At 35.8% G+C, this 13,737-nt stretch overlaps 2 protein-coding genes and 1 pseudogene across 3 annotated transcripts; 2 read left to right on the top strand and 1 right to left on the bottom strand.

The window, feature by feature from the left end:
• The first annotated feature begins 1,783 nt into the window (after positions 1 to 1,783).
• Y38F2AL.6 lies at positions 1,784 to 2,600 on the top strand (annotated as a pseudogene). The gene is made up of 4 exons: positions 1,784 to 1,850; positions 1,974 to 2,049; positions 2,129 to 2,207; positions 2,359 to 2,600. Coding segments are annotated over exons 1-4 (464 nt in total).
• Positions 2,601 to 3,152: 552 nt separating this feature from the next.
• On the top strand, positions 3,153 to 5,667 carry nhr-236 (Nuclear receptor domain-containing protein). The gene is made up of 6 exons (NM_067789.8): positions 3,153 to 3,244; positions 4,090 to 4,269; positions 4,735 to 4,931; positions 4,980 to 5,055; positions 5,104 to 5,208; positions 5,398 to 5,667. The coding sequence occupies exons 1-6, from the start codon at positions 3,181 to 3,183 to the stop codon at positions 5,625 to 5,627; spliced, it is 852 nt and encodes a 283-aa protein (NP_500190.3). The 5' UTR covers positions 3,153 to 3,180; the 3' UTR covers positions 5,628 to 5,667.
• Positions 5,668 to 6,053: 386 nt separating this feature from the next.
• On the bottom strand, positions 6,054 to 8,735 carry nsy-4 (Clc-like protein). Its single transcript, NM_067788.9, has 6 exons — positions 8,524 to 8,735; positions 8,006 to 8,130; positions 7,693 to 7,824; positions 6,930 to 7,188; positions 6,405 to 6,527; positions 6,054 to 6,356 (listed from the first exon to the last, which is right to left on the bottom strand). The coding sequence occupies exons 1-6, from the start codon at positions 8,727 to 8,729 to the stop codon at positions 6,290 to 6,292; spliced, it is 912 nt and encodes a 303-aa protein (NP_500189.4). The 5' UTR covers positions 8,730 to 8,735; the 3' UTR covers positions 6,054 to 6,289.
• Between the last annotated feature and the right edge of the window lie 5,002 nt (positions 8,736 to 13,737).

The following is a 13,737-nucleotide window of genomic DNA, read 5'->3' as shown; positions in this document are numbered from 1 at the left end:
TTATAGAAACGAACAATTCAACATATTTCTACAATACCTGATAAAAATTTGATAATTTTTGAAAAAAAAATCCAAAGGGTCCCCCCTTACAAAATTTTTCAAAATTTTTTTCAAAATTTTTTTTTGGAAACTTTTTATAATATGATTAGATGTTATAGAACAATGCAATGTTTGTAATTATTTCTAGTTTGTATGTTCTGAACACGATTTCGGACGAAAACCTGAGGTGTAGTATAACACCTAAGTTCAAAAAACGCGTTCACTTTGGATGCGTATATCTCCGTGGAAAAATTTTTGATGGCAAAGTGATCAACTACAAAGCTGTTTATCTTAATCTGAAGTACAACTTTGTTGTTTATTGTTTCTTGTCAAAAAATTGTTGACAAAAAATTGAGATAAAGTTGTGTTCATTTTGGCAACTTCATGCTTGAATTTTCTTCTTCTTTTCCTATTCCTATCTCAATCAACAATTTTTTAAAACTAACGTTTAACTACAAAGTTATACTTCAGATCAAGATAAACAACTTTGTAGTTGATCACTTTGCCATCAAAAATTTTTCCACGGAGATTTACGCATCCAAAGTGAACGCGTTTTTTGAACTTAGGTGTTCTACTACACCTCAGGTTTTCGTCCGAAATCGTGTTCAGAACATACAAACTAGAAATAATTACAAACATTGCATTTTTCTATAACATCTAATCATATTATAAAAAGTTTCCAAAAAAATTTTGAAAAAAATTTTGAAAAATTTTGTAAGGGGGGACCCTTTGGATTTTTTTTTCAAAAATTATCAAATTTTTATCAGGTATTGTAGAAATATGTTGAATTGTTCGTTTCTATAAGTTTTTTTGCTAAGTTCGGTGCTTTCGAAAAGTCAAACCGACATTCCTTGGAGCTCTGAAAATTAAAACCTCCTGTATTAAAATGGATGTATCTAATTCTAGAGGCAAGATATCAAAAAGTTATCAACTACAACGTTGTTAGGTTTAAAACAATAAACATATTGATAGATGCAAGTATCTCTTCATCTTTATCGAGAACTGAGATATATTTAAGTACAGATCTAGAATATTTTGGTCTTCTTTTGAGGCTCATATCTCCACTGTCACTGAAGATAACTAAAAGGTACCAACTAACAAAATGTTTTTCACATTATTGTAAACAACTTTCCTGTTGATGAAAATTTTGTATTCTACGTGTCAAAGAAGCTAGAAGCTCTCAAACCTTCTAGGTTCCTTTGATCCAACTTTACATTTTCTACCATTTCTTGGCAGAACATTCAGTGTGAACTCTCACACTAGTAGAAAATATCCAACCTGTTACTTTCTATGTTTCCAACATGTTTTCAAAATTTTTTTCAACAATTTTTTTTCACCAATTTTCATCATAAGGGGGACCCTTATGATCAAAATAATGATTTATCAAATTGGATGAAGACGGGCCATATTTAGAATTTTTATCGAAATTTCATTCGAAACTCTTAAAGTTGAAACGGAAATATCTTACTTAGTACTATTCGATCTATTTTTCAGCGTTTCAATACGTTTTTTAACACCAATAAATCATTTCAATTCAACGCTTACTCTCATTATGAGTTTCATAGCAACGACACTCCGAAATAACCTAGCGCGCCCTCTTTAGCGAAAATTTTATTCAAATTTTTTTTGCATTTTTTGCAATTTTTCTCGTTTTTTTTCACGATTACCGCTTATTTTGCGTGATTTTGTGAGCTTTCCGCACAACATATTTTTCTTTTTCACATTTTTCATAATTTGCAGATAAAAATCGAGAAAATCAAAGAAAAGGATCCTTCAAAACGACGGAATAGGAAAAAGATGCCAAAAATCAGGTATTTTCAAAAATATTGAGAAACTCTGCGTCTATTCTTCTGTTAACTAATTATAATTGGTTTCTTATTCGAAAAATATAAATTTTTGTCACGAAAAAAGCGAGAAATAATCTTCGAATTCAGATATTTCGTCCCGACGCAACTTCGCCGGCTTCGACGAGGAATCCTGCAGCGAGGGACACGATTATGAGCTGTTAAAGTGAGTTTTAAAGTTTTAAAATGTATTCTCCCGAAAGAAAAACCGTCAAACTAACTCTAAAGCATGATAATTTTTACAGGAGTGTCGCCGGCACCGACTCCGAACGAGAAAAGCTCCGACGACCGCAAACGAGAGCCGAAGGAATCCGGAAAGCGAAGGTAATATTTTATTTTCAAATATCGATACTTGTTTCTAACGAGCGAAAATTTAAAATGTAATGTAATAATGATTAATCGAGCATTTAAAATTGAAAAAGAGGTAAATCGTAAATTAATCGATATATTTTTTCTCTATTTGAGATTTTTTCAGACCGAATTACGATCAACGACACAAGATTGGAACTTCCTGCCCCACTCTTGAAGGGCACGCCGATTTCGAGGTTTTCGGATGGAGAAAGGCCGGAATTTTTTATAATTTTAATTATTTTCCATGTTTTTCCCCAATTTTGTTCCACTCCTCATTGTAACTAGCTTTTTGTTGTTCTCCTAATTTCTTTTTAGTTTTTTAAAACTATTTTTTTGTCTTGTTGTATCATAAATATTATTTGTTAAGCAGTCTTTTAGTTTTAATTGAGAAAAGTATGAAGAGCGGAAGCGCGGATGCCGGAATGCGGGGTTGAAATTTGGAACCGCGGTGACCCAAGAGTGACTGTGTGGTGAGCCGCGATGAATGAAGGGCGAGCCGCGATGAACGAAGGGTGAACCGCTAGTGACAAGTCGATTGTTCTGCCGTCGCTCACCAGCGGTCGACACTTCCCTCACCCTTCGCTCACCGCGCTTTACCTGTGGCCACTGTGCTATTCGCCCACTTTTTCTTACAGCCAAGAGGGAGTAGAAAATTACTGTAGCGTCAAAGTGGTTCCGATTTCAAGATTGTGAGCTTCTTCTCAAAAGCTCAAAAAACGCGGTTAGTCAGGGCTCTCACAAGCTCACAGGGGGATAATCCGCAGCCCCTCTACTCAAATGTCACCGGTCCCCCCTCTCGGATATTTTTCAGGAGAATATTCCCACGTTCATCGAGATGCTTATCCCCTTTCTCGTCGGAAGGAGCACTTCACAAAGTGAGCCCCCCGCCGTCTTTTTCATTTAGTAAGCGTTGAACTAGACGAAACTCATTTTCTATCGTCAGAAAATGTTGCTCTGTGTCGGTATTCCGGAATCCCAGTGCTGTAGAGTGTGTGGAGATCGGGCGTCTGGTGAGTTGTGTGGAACTATATTTGGAGCTGGAGCTGGGAAAGTGTTATTAACTTTTACAAATAAGTGTTAAGCATAAAATTTGCTACATTTTGTTAGTTGACAAATTTTTGATATCTCTTGTATGAAAAAAGTTACACGCGATTGAAGTCGCGGTCATCTCAATGCATTAGCATTCGCTTTGTTATAAGCTTGTACAGCTTCTTTGCTATTAGAGCCGTCGAAAAGTTGTTAATCAAAAAATGTTAAGCTAAAAATTTGCTACATTCTGTTAGTTGAGCGCTTTTCGATATCTGCTTTACCAGCAAAGTTATAACCATTTCAAGGTGCCGACTCTTCTCTTGCCTGAGAAAGCTTCGCTAGTAATCCGCAAAACTTTTTTAACACTAAAAAATTAAAAACTTGGTAATTGAAAAATTGTTAAGCCTAAAATGTGCTACATTTTGTTAGTTGCACACTTTTTCATATATGTTATACCAGCAAAGTTGTAAGCAGCTGAAGTCCGCGGAGTTTGTCGACAGCCCGACCCTCGAATCACGCGCCTAACTTAAAACACAAGTAACTTTTTTTCAAAGAGATTATGAAAAAGTTGCCAACTAACAAAATGGTGAGCGTAGAATTTTCTACAATTAATAGTTTTTGTCGTTCTGATAGCTTCAACGCGAACAAAGTTATGAGCAAAAGAATGCATCGACTCAAATATGGTCTGAGCCTTCACCCTACTTCAAAGTCGTAATTAATTTTGCATTTAAGTCATCAAAAAGGTGTTCACTAAGGAAACATTTAAAAATTTTTTATTGTTTCTAAGTCTCCTAGTCCCCAACCATTAATGTATTTTTCACCACAGGCCGCCACTACGGAGTGCTCTCCTGCGATGGCTGCCGGGGATTCTTCAAGCGATCGATTCGTCGGAACCTCCGATATTCATGCAAGGAAAGTGGCGATTGTGTGATTGATGTAACACGGAGAAATCAATGTCAGGCTTGCCGCTTTCAGAAATGCATCACAGTTGCCATGAATCGACATGGTGAGTTTTTCGGTTAGGGCGGTTTGCAAAATGTAGCAAATTTTATTTATCACTGTAGTGCATATTTTTTCCAATTTCTACGACTTTGTTGAGCGCGTGGCGAGACCAATGACGGGACCGTTTTGTATGAATGCGCGCGCCTTTAAAGTCGTAGAAGTTGGAAAAAAATGCACTGTAGTTCAACTATTCGTTGTAGCTTTACAAATTACCGAGACACAAAAATTTTTAGTGCAGCCCGTATAACTCTGCTGGAACTTAATGTTAAAAAATTGTCAACTGGAAAATTGTAGAAAATTTTAAGTTAAACATTTATTTAATGAACAACATTTTTGTAGCTTCACATTTTCCTGAGCTATCATAGTTTTTGGCACGATGGTGATATTTTCTGCAATTTTCAAAAACTTATAACTTTGTTAGAACATAAGCGCCGAGAAATTTGTCAAATTTTGCTAGTTCAATTTTCAGCCGTCCAACACGAACGCCTGGGAGCGCCGCCGGAGCCAAAACCCACACAGACACTTATTAAAGCCAAACGAATTAGAAAACCTGGAATTCCGGAAGTAATCGACCCGATATCCGACCCAATCAGTTGCCTATCAGCTGTGATCCGATGGTGGTCATCACTTCCACCAGCCAACGGGTTCCCAGCTTCCGATCGCAGGGTAAGTGCGCTCTATCGGACAAAATTCAATTTTCTGACGGGTTTTCAGATAATATTCTCAAATTGTTGGCATTCCTTATTTTTATTTCATGTTATTTGCCAGTCGGGCACCAGTTTGGTTAATGGTTCGTTTTTTGAATCGATTTTTTGATGGAATTATCGATTTTTTGCAGATTGCAATAATGAAAAACTCCGATCTATAAGTAAGACTATAAAGGCTTTGAATTTAAATGTCGTGGAGCAATGGGCGATTACAGTGATAATTATTTACAGATCAGGTATGTCTATAGGACATGGGACAGGTAGCACTTAACTATACGCCATTAATATGTGTGGTTTTATTGTTACTAATGGTTTAACTGGTTAAAGTTTTGCCTTTCATACAGAAGGTCACAGGTTCGACCCACGGGTTCAATATATTATTTTTATTTTCTTTTTTATCACAAATTTTAGGATTTTCAATTCAGAAGATGGACGTTTAGAGTCCAAATCGGAAACCCTCTCCACCCAAATCGGTGCAATGCAAATTCTGGCGGAAAACCACGCGGCTCGTGTTTTCCAGTCGCGCTCTACAAGATGTGCTCAGCTGCTGCTCATCCCGTTAACCATAGCTCAAATCGCTGAAACTGAGATTCGTGAAGCTTTTTTTCCAGATTGTTCTGTTTTGGACACTGTTTGCCGAATGGCTGTTCATTAGGTTGTATGTTGGAAAATGGAAATAAAATTTTTTTACTATTTTCAATTTTTGTGGCAGAAAAATAGCGATAACTCTGAAAGTAATAAAGATTGGGAAAAGTTGTCAACTGGTAAAATGTCACGCGTAAAATTTTCTACATTTTGTTAGTTCGCAACTTTTTTCTACCTTACACTCTTAAAAAGTTATGGGTAATTTAAGGTGAAGACAGATTGACGGCCACTTCCCGGAGCTGTGTTAAAAACTACCGTAACTTGGTAAATAGTAGGGTTTTGAAAATTTTGTCAATTGCTAAATTGTGAAGAATATAATTTCCTACAATTTGGTAGTTGACAACTTTTTGCTAGCTCTGCTGGTTTTTGAGAAAATTCAAAAAGTTTGAAATTTTCAAAAAAAAAAAATTTATTTTTTGGTATTTTTTGGATACATCAGAAAACTTGAAATTTATTCAAATATTTATATTTTTCACAAAGACGCACTACACGAGTTGAGCATTACAAAGTAGTCACATAAAATTATTTTAAAAAATCGATAAAATGCAGTGCTGTCATCTTGAGTGATTTTGAGATTTCTTTCAGTGGGAAGTGATAAGGTGATAGCGAATTCAGAAAAATTGGAAAGTAAAGGCACGGAAATTCAAAAATTCGAAAAAAAAAACATATTATTCACACACAAGTCTCACTTTTCCTGCGGATTCTCGAAGAGAGGAAGTCATTTGAGGGGTAGGCGCCTCTGAATTTTTAAAAACTATAATGCAAACTTGCTCCATCGAACACTCACCTGTGGCCGAGCTCTGGCATGCTCTCTGCAATCACTGGCTTATCATCCATATAACTTGCGGCTCTGAATCCAGAAATTGGGGTCTGTGGAGGGTACATGAGTGGGGCGTCGAATTCGATTGATCTGCAATTTTCTGGTCTGCAAATTGTTTGGGGGTTTGGCTGGGGTTACAAGTTAAAGCCTAAGTCTAAGCCTAAGCAAGCGCATAAGCATAAGATTAACCATAAAGCTAATCCTAGGCCTACGCCTACGTCTAGGCCTAAGCCTAAGGCCAAGCAACCTTAAAAACGTCAAATCTAAGCTTTTAGCCGAATTTTAATCATAAAATATCATTTGTTGAGTAGCTTTAATATTAACAAAGTTTTAAGTCTTAAAATATATATGTCCAGGTCTTTTAACTTACATGTTAATAGTTATGCGCGTTCAAAGTAGACATATCTTAAATGCACACAACTTTTAGGACACAAAAACGATGCTATCTAACAAGAGATTTAGTTTTAAAAGTTTTAAAAGCTTCAGACTAACCTTCCAATATTAGTGACATTCGTCCTGCTGGATCTCTGAATGCTGAAACCATCCGAGTCCTTTGAAGATGCGAATGAGAAGTATGTGAATAACATGGCGATAAGGAATGAGATCAAGTGGCAGAAAGCTGCAGCCATTTGAAGGAAGAATGCAGTTCCAACTCTCTGCTCATAGGTTCCCACGATTCCTTTGATGAATCGATTGTCGGCACGGTGGGAGTAGAAGAAGAAGATTCCTTCGGCAATCGCGGAGAGGAGAGCTGGAAGAAATAGTTGAGCTTGTATATAGAAAGTTTTAACTAACTGCAGTAGTTTGGCACACAGGATAGTTTTTTGTACGTGATATATTTTCTAAATCGTATATAACTAATCATTTCGAATTTGCTCCAGTAGTCTTATAGGATCTATCATGTTGAATTGAATTTTCATTAGGTAAAACTTAAACGCGATTAGAGAACAAATAAAATAATGAAAAAGTGTTTTTTCCAGTAACGGTTATTTTTGAAAGCTATACGGAATGCGAAGCAATTTTTGAAAACTTTTTATCAATTCTCTATTTATAAATTCAAAAATGTGTCTCATATATTTGTCCCAATACAATTATAATACTTTGAGCAAGTATCACTAGATGAGCTGCCATTTAACCTGAAAAAATAATTCCATTTTCAACCTGGAAGTTCCTATATCCCCACAGTTTATTCCCATAATCCAATGCCCTTTTTTCCCGTCTAGACTTTGCATAACCGGTCACTACGATGACTCACTTGTCAACAATGTAATTATTGTGAAGAATAGGGCAAGAGACGAGTGACAGCATGCGCAGGCGCCGATGAATGTCGAGAGACCCGTGGTGAGGAGAGCGAATCCGAGAAGGATCATGGTAGACGTGTGCCAGCCTGGAAATTTTTGGGAAGTGTGGGAATTTTTCAGAGAAAACTTTTGATTTAGTTAAGTTTTTGTGTCTCTGGATTTTGTAATTAGAATAGGCCAAATTATATTTATCGGACAGTTCTGAGCTTTACAGAATTGCAGTTGGGATCCAAATAGGTACATTAAAATTTTGAGCTTCAAACTTACCATAGAACTTGTGCCTATTGACTTCTCCAACTGGACTGTTGTCGTCCTCAAGCTCGAATGTTCCCGAATACTTGTCATAGTCAAATTTGTACACGCAGTGTAGAGGCTCGGTTACTGTGGCGTATCTGGAAATTTACATAGTTTCTTGCTTGACATCCCATAAAATGATTAAACGTGGAGTAGCGCCAGTGGGCAAATTGTTCAAAACCACTCCTTTGGTCCCAAAATGATCAAATATCATGATAAAACTTTTCAAAAATTTTTTGAAAATTTTTTATTTTTCAGTTTTTTCCACTCATAATTTTGGAAGTCGGCCGAAAAAAAAATTTTTTCGACATTTTTTATGTTTAAATTTTGTTTAAATTATTTGTATAAAAACATTGTAGGGGTCGAAGCATGCGACATTTCTTTAAATTTCTTCAAAAGTTAGTATTTTTCAAAATTTTTTTTTGACAAAATCCCCACTGGCGCTACTCCACCTTTAACAAAAATTTTGTTAGTTCTTGGTTAGATCCTACCTCTGCAAAATATGATTTCCATCTCTGCTATGCCTTGTACAATCCAGCCACAGACCGTGCTCGTGGATCGATCCATACTCGCGAAGGTTTACGATTTGCCAGGAGGGTGTGAGAATTGCGGCGATTGAGAGCCCAGCTCCGATGAATGAGAAAAGAAGGGAAAGGAAGAGAGACCCCTTCCTACCGAGATCGGCTCCGCTGGACATTCGACGCTGAAATTTTTAAGGTTAGAATTATAAAGTGAAATTAGATTTTGGACATCTTGAGAGGTTATATTGAATTTACAATCAGGGGATGAATTTTCAATTGTTTTCACACAGATTAGGTATTATCAAAAACGTTTAAACTTTTAAAAATATTTTGCATAAGTCATTATATAGTTGTGCAATTAAAAATGGAGATATGAGTCATTAAACTTAGATGCAAGACAAACGGTGCATCGACCGGTTTATTGGGCTCATAACTCGCCTAGCTTTAGTTTTATAAAAAATTTCCAACTGATAAGAAAAAGTTACTGTGGTGCATCCAGACATGGTGCATCAACCGGTTGATTAGGGTCATAATTGGCTCAGTTCAAATTTTTTTAAACAAGTAATCAACTGAAATATATTTGATATTAGGAGTACTAACAAATAATTTGAACAAGAACCAAGACATGAGCCATCAGAAATCAAAGAAGACATGGTGCATCGATTGCAAAACTCGAACGGTTCATATCTCAGTTATTTTTGACATTTTCAAAAACTTGTTACTTTCTAGCTATTGATCTCACTCGAACACTTTTTGATATCAATAGAAATATAAGATGCCAAAATGAATAGCAAGACATGGTGCATCGATAATTTTTATACACTAAATAAAATCCCTAACTTCCTTCCTCAAAAATAATCAAACTGTTACATTTTGCATGGTAGTGTAGCGGCGGAACGGATGACGGACGGGCACAAAAAAAATCAATAATAGTTTTGTGAAAGTTTTTGGGAGGTGTGTATCTCAGTGTAACAGTGGAACAAGTGAAGTACTACCACTATAAAAAGGGAAAACGAGAAGAGGAGATGGATGAGAGATGCAGAGAGAAGGCCATCCGGTTGGAAAAAAGGAAAAAAAAGGGAATTTGGTAGGAAAATAGGTAAACAGTAAGGAGGCACTTCAATTATAATCATCTTTGAACTATTAGGCGTGGGGTTTTGGGGGTTTCTAACAACGTGATGAAGTGAGAAAAACGATAATTTTAGCGGGGAACTTGACTAAAAAAGAAAAAAAATATTGTAGAGTCAACGCTAGTATCACCGTGATAAAAACAGTGAAAACTAGGCCAACTTCTACGACTTTAAAGGTGCGCGCACTTTCGCGCAATGGTCTCGCCACGCGCATCCCATTGATTCGTTGAGCGCGTGGAGAGACCAATGACGGGACCATTCTGTATAAATGCGCGCGCCTTTAGAGTCGTACAAGTGGGAAAAAATGCACCACACCATGACTTCCACCTCTTATTTTGAAGTCTAATTGATTCGTTTCAAACTCACTAGTCACTTTTAAATTAGAAAATTTAAAAAAAAACTATTCATTACACACTTTTAGTTGACAACTTTTTAATAAAACTCGAGAAAATAGAGATATATGTTAAAAGCTTGACTGATGCACCATGTTTTGCTTTCAATTTTGACAGCCTATAACTTGGTTCAAGTTAACAATATCAAAAATTGTTTAATTTGTTTAAAAAACTATAGAACAACTAATAATAAATACTTTGTCAATTGACAACTTTTCAATAAATCAAAATTCAACCGAGATATAAGCTGCCAAGTGTTGATGCACCATGTCTAGAGTTTAAATTTTATAGCCCGTATCTCGGTTCATAAAACAAGTTTAATATATTTTAAACTGCAAACCCATTAAAAATTGCTAATAAGCATTTAGTCAGTTGACAACTTTTTGATAAAATCAAATTCAGCCAATTAATTCAAACTACAGAAAAAGTTTTAAACTACAATGTATATAGAACATCAATAAATAAGCATTTCTTGAGCTAGATATAAGATGTAAAAGTTAGGTGTTGCGATGCACCATGACTTGTCAAACACTTTGGGAGCTACTACCTTGCTTGATTCTTGTAGATTTATCCATGAAAACCTGCTGGCAGATAAAATTGTTAACTTTGGAAAATGTTGTAAACTTTAAACTATTATAACTCTGTTCAATATGCATTCAGAAATCTCAAATTAATTATGGCATTACTTAATGCAAATAACGTTAAACTGCCTATAAATTGAAAGAAATACGGTATGCCTTAATTCAGACAAAAGACGAAACCAAAGACACTTAGGCAGAAGTAAAGATGGTACTTGAACTAGTGATGAAAATCTAATAGAACCTTGGAATTGGGGTTCAAAAAGCAAAACGAAATTCAAAAACGGAACAGCTATTGGGTGGTAATTGGAGTAATAGTAGTAGTAGTAGTTGAAAACGAAGATGGCTGGTAGGTAGAGGGGTAGATGTACGGTTTTGATTGGTCAGGTATGGCTTTGACGGTTGAAAATAGTAGGGAGATGGCTGGAGAGTTAGAGAGATCGCCGGGCGACAAGGTCGTCTTAGAGGAGGAGGTTGAGAAATAGATATGCATCCATGCACCTCCTAAATGTTTGTTGTAAAATTTAATCGATCGGGGATAGGGAAGAGGTTACTAAACATTAAAGTTGTTAATAAAAATGTGAGTTTTGGAGTTGAGAAAACATGGTGCATCGACAGTTTTTGACAGTCTATACCTCAGTCATCTTTAGTTTTAGGGAAACATTGTCAATTGGCAATATATTTTTTATAGGATTTTCTATAAATTTCCAGTTGAAAACTTTTTGATACTGTTACTGTGAACCGAGATATCAATCGTCAAAATTTGAATCAAGTCATGGTGCATCGACAGGGAGCCTTTGACAGCCTATATCTCAGTAATCCTTAATTCTATCAATAGGTTTACAATTGACAAAGTACTTATCATCAACTAGTGTATGTTTTGTAATTGACTATATTCAATTATACTCAAATTTAACCGCAAATTTTCTACAGTTAGTAAATCAAAACTTATTGATGTTTCTAGAATGGATTGAGTTAAGGGGTGTTAAAATTGGGGGCTAGACATGGTGCATCGAGAGGGAACCTTTGATGACCTGTATCTCAAGCATCTTTGATTGTTTCATCAACTGGAACAATATTTGCTATCAGATTTTCTATAGTTTTGTAGTTGAGCGCTTTTTGATATCATTAATTTTAACCGAGATATTAGCTGTTAAAATTAGGGACAAAACAGGGTGCATCACAAATGAACGAGATATAAGCTTGAAAAGTAATGAAAAGGAATATTTAAGTAGTAAAGTTCAAATATCAATCAATTCAATCGCAGAAATCTAGATTTTTATCGATAAAACCCTGAGACCACCCGAAGTCTAAGACTTGAAAATCGCAAAAAGATTTATGACACCTCCTGTGGAGAAGAGAAGACAACGAGAAAATGGAGAAACGCCCTGAATTTGGGTTTTGAATCGGGAAAAATTGAATATTTTTATTTTTGGATTAGGCAACTTTGACAGTTTGTATCTCGTTTTGTTTTGAAGATAGCAAAAACGATAAAACTACAAAATTTTAGGAAAATAAATAGTGAACATTTTGTTAGTGGACAACTTTTAGAACAAATTGAAAATAACTGAGATATGAGGAGCTCAATACAATAGCTTTTCTGGTCATGGTACAACGACTGGATATGACTGCTTAACTTTGACAGCGCATAGCTCGGTTAATACTAAAGATAGCAAGAAATGTTTAACTACAAAATTAAAGTAAAATATATAAGAAACATTTTGTTAGTTGGCAAATTTTTGATAAAACAAAAAACCACCGACATATGCGCTACTAAAGTTGAGCGTTCGATGCACCATGTGCAAATTTTTATGTTCACATAGCTAGAAATCACAATGAAATCACAAAAACCAATCCAAAATCTACCTATATTTGAAAACCGAAATGCTAGCTGTTGTACAGACCACCCGTAGACACTAAAAGTGTCCTTCGAACGATGCAAATTGAGAGAGAAAGGGGGGAACGACGACGAAAACGACAAAAGTAACGTAGAAACACATAGAATTGGAACGGATGGGTGAATTCCTCTGCCGGAATAGCTATGGTCACTCAGAACGGCGGGCGAGGAGGAACAGATTTCGATTATTGTCTATTTTCTATTGTTCACGCCACCTGGGAAATGGGGCACCGGGGCGGGGGAAACGAGGGAAGATGTCATGAAACTGTTAGAAAAATTATAACGTCATTTTGGTTCTGTGACGTCATCACGTCTCCTCTTTTAGTCGATACACCATGTCTGAAACACAACTTTGGCAGCTGGTATTTCGGGTCATTTTTGAGATATCTATAAGTTTTTAGATATGAGTTTATAGGAAAGTTTGCAATTAATTTGTTAGTTGACAATTTTTTATAAATGCAAAGATAATCGAGATACGAGTTGTCAAAGGAAAGTCGATGCACCATGTTTTGCCAACAACTTTGGCTGCTTGCATCCTAGTTAGTTTTTAAGATACCTAAAAGTTTTCAGTTTAAAATTTATAGAAAACAATTTTTAAAGACTAATAACAACCGAGATACGAGCTGTCAAAGGAAAGTCGATGCACCATGTCCTGTCCACAAGTTTGGTAGCTCGTATCTCGGTTAATTTTTGAGATAAAGTTCACAATCAATTGCAGGTTTTAGAAGAAGTAATAACATATATTTTGTTAGTTAGCAAGTTGTTGAGAAATCAAAAAAAAGGAGGTATAAAATGTCAAAAGGTGATCGATGCACCATGTCTTACCCAAAACGTTGACAGCTGGTTCATTTTACAGATTTTTAGACATATTTACTTTCATGATATAGGAAAATTAATAACCACAATCTGGTAGTTGAGTACTTTTCAATAAAGCCAAAGAGAACCAAAAGATAGCCTTGCAAAGAAAAGTCGATGCACCATGTCTCATTCACAACTTCGGCACCTAGTCAGTTCATTTTTGAGATTTTGATAAACATTTAATTGCAGATTATATAAAAAGTTATAGCAAATATTTTGATAGTTGACAATTTTTTGATAAATGCAAAGATAACCGAGCTACAAGCCGTCAATGAAGAGTCGATGCACCATGTCCTGTCCACAAGTTTGGTAGCTCGTATTCAAGATAA

The sequence above is a fragment of the Caenorhabditis elegans genome, chromosome IV (assembly GCF_000002985.6).
Source record: "Caenorhabditis elegans chromosome IV".
In the NCBI taxonomy this organism is placed as follows: Eukaryota; Metazoa; Nematoda; class Chromadorea; order Rhabditida; family Rhabditidae; genus Caenorhabditis; species Caenorhabditis elegans.
Note: the sequence above shows the minus strand (reverse complement) of the source record. Positions and strands in the feature narration are given on the sequence as shown.

Bases quoted from the DNA above. Each gene is read 5' to 3' on its own strand.
- nsy-4 (NM_067788.9), bottom strand. From the start codon at position 8,729: ATGTCCAGCGGAGCCGATCTCGGTAGGAAGGGGTCTCTCTTCCTTTCC. The intron at 8,131-8,523 runs GTAGGATCTAAC...GTAAATTTCCAG, and splicing joins GGAAATCATATTTTGCAGAG to ATACGCCACAGTAACCGAGC. The intron at 6,357-6,404 runs GTGAGTGTTCGA...TTAAAAATTCAG, and splicing joins ATGCCAGAGCTCGGCCACAG to AGGCGCCTACCCCTCAAATG.
- nhr-236 (NM_067789.8), top strand. From the start codon at position 3,181: ATGTTGCTCTGTGTCGGTATTCCGGAATCCCAGTGCTGTAGAGTGTGT. The intron at 3,245-4,089 runs GTGAGTTGTGTG...TTTTCACCACAG, and splicing joins GTGTGGAGATCGGGCGTCTG to GCCGCCACTACGGAGTGCTC. The intron at 5,209-5,397 runs GTATGTCTATAG...TTTTCAATTCAG, and splicing joins GATAATTATTTACAGATCAG to AAGATGGACGTTTAGAGTCC.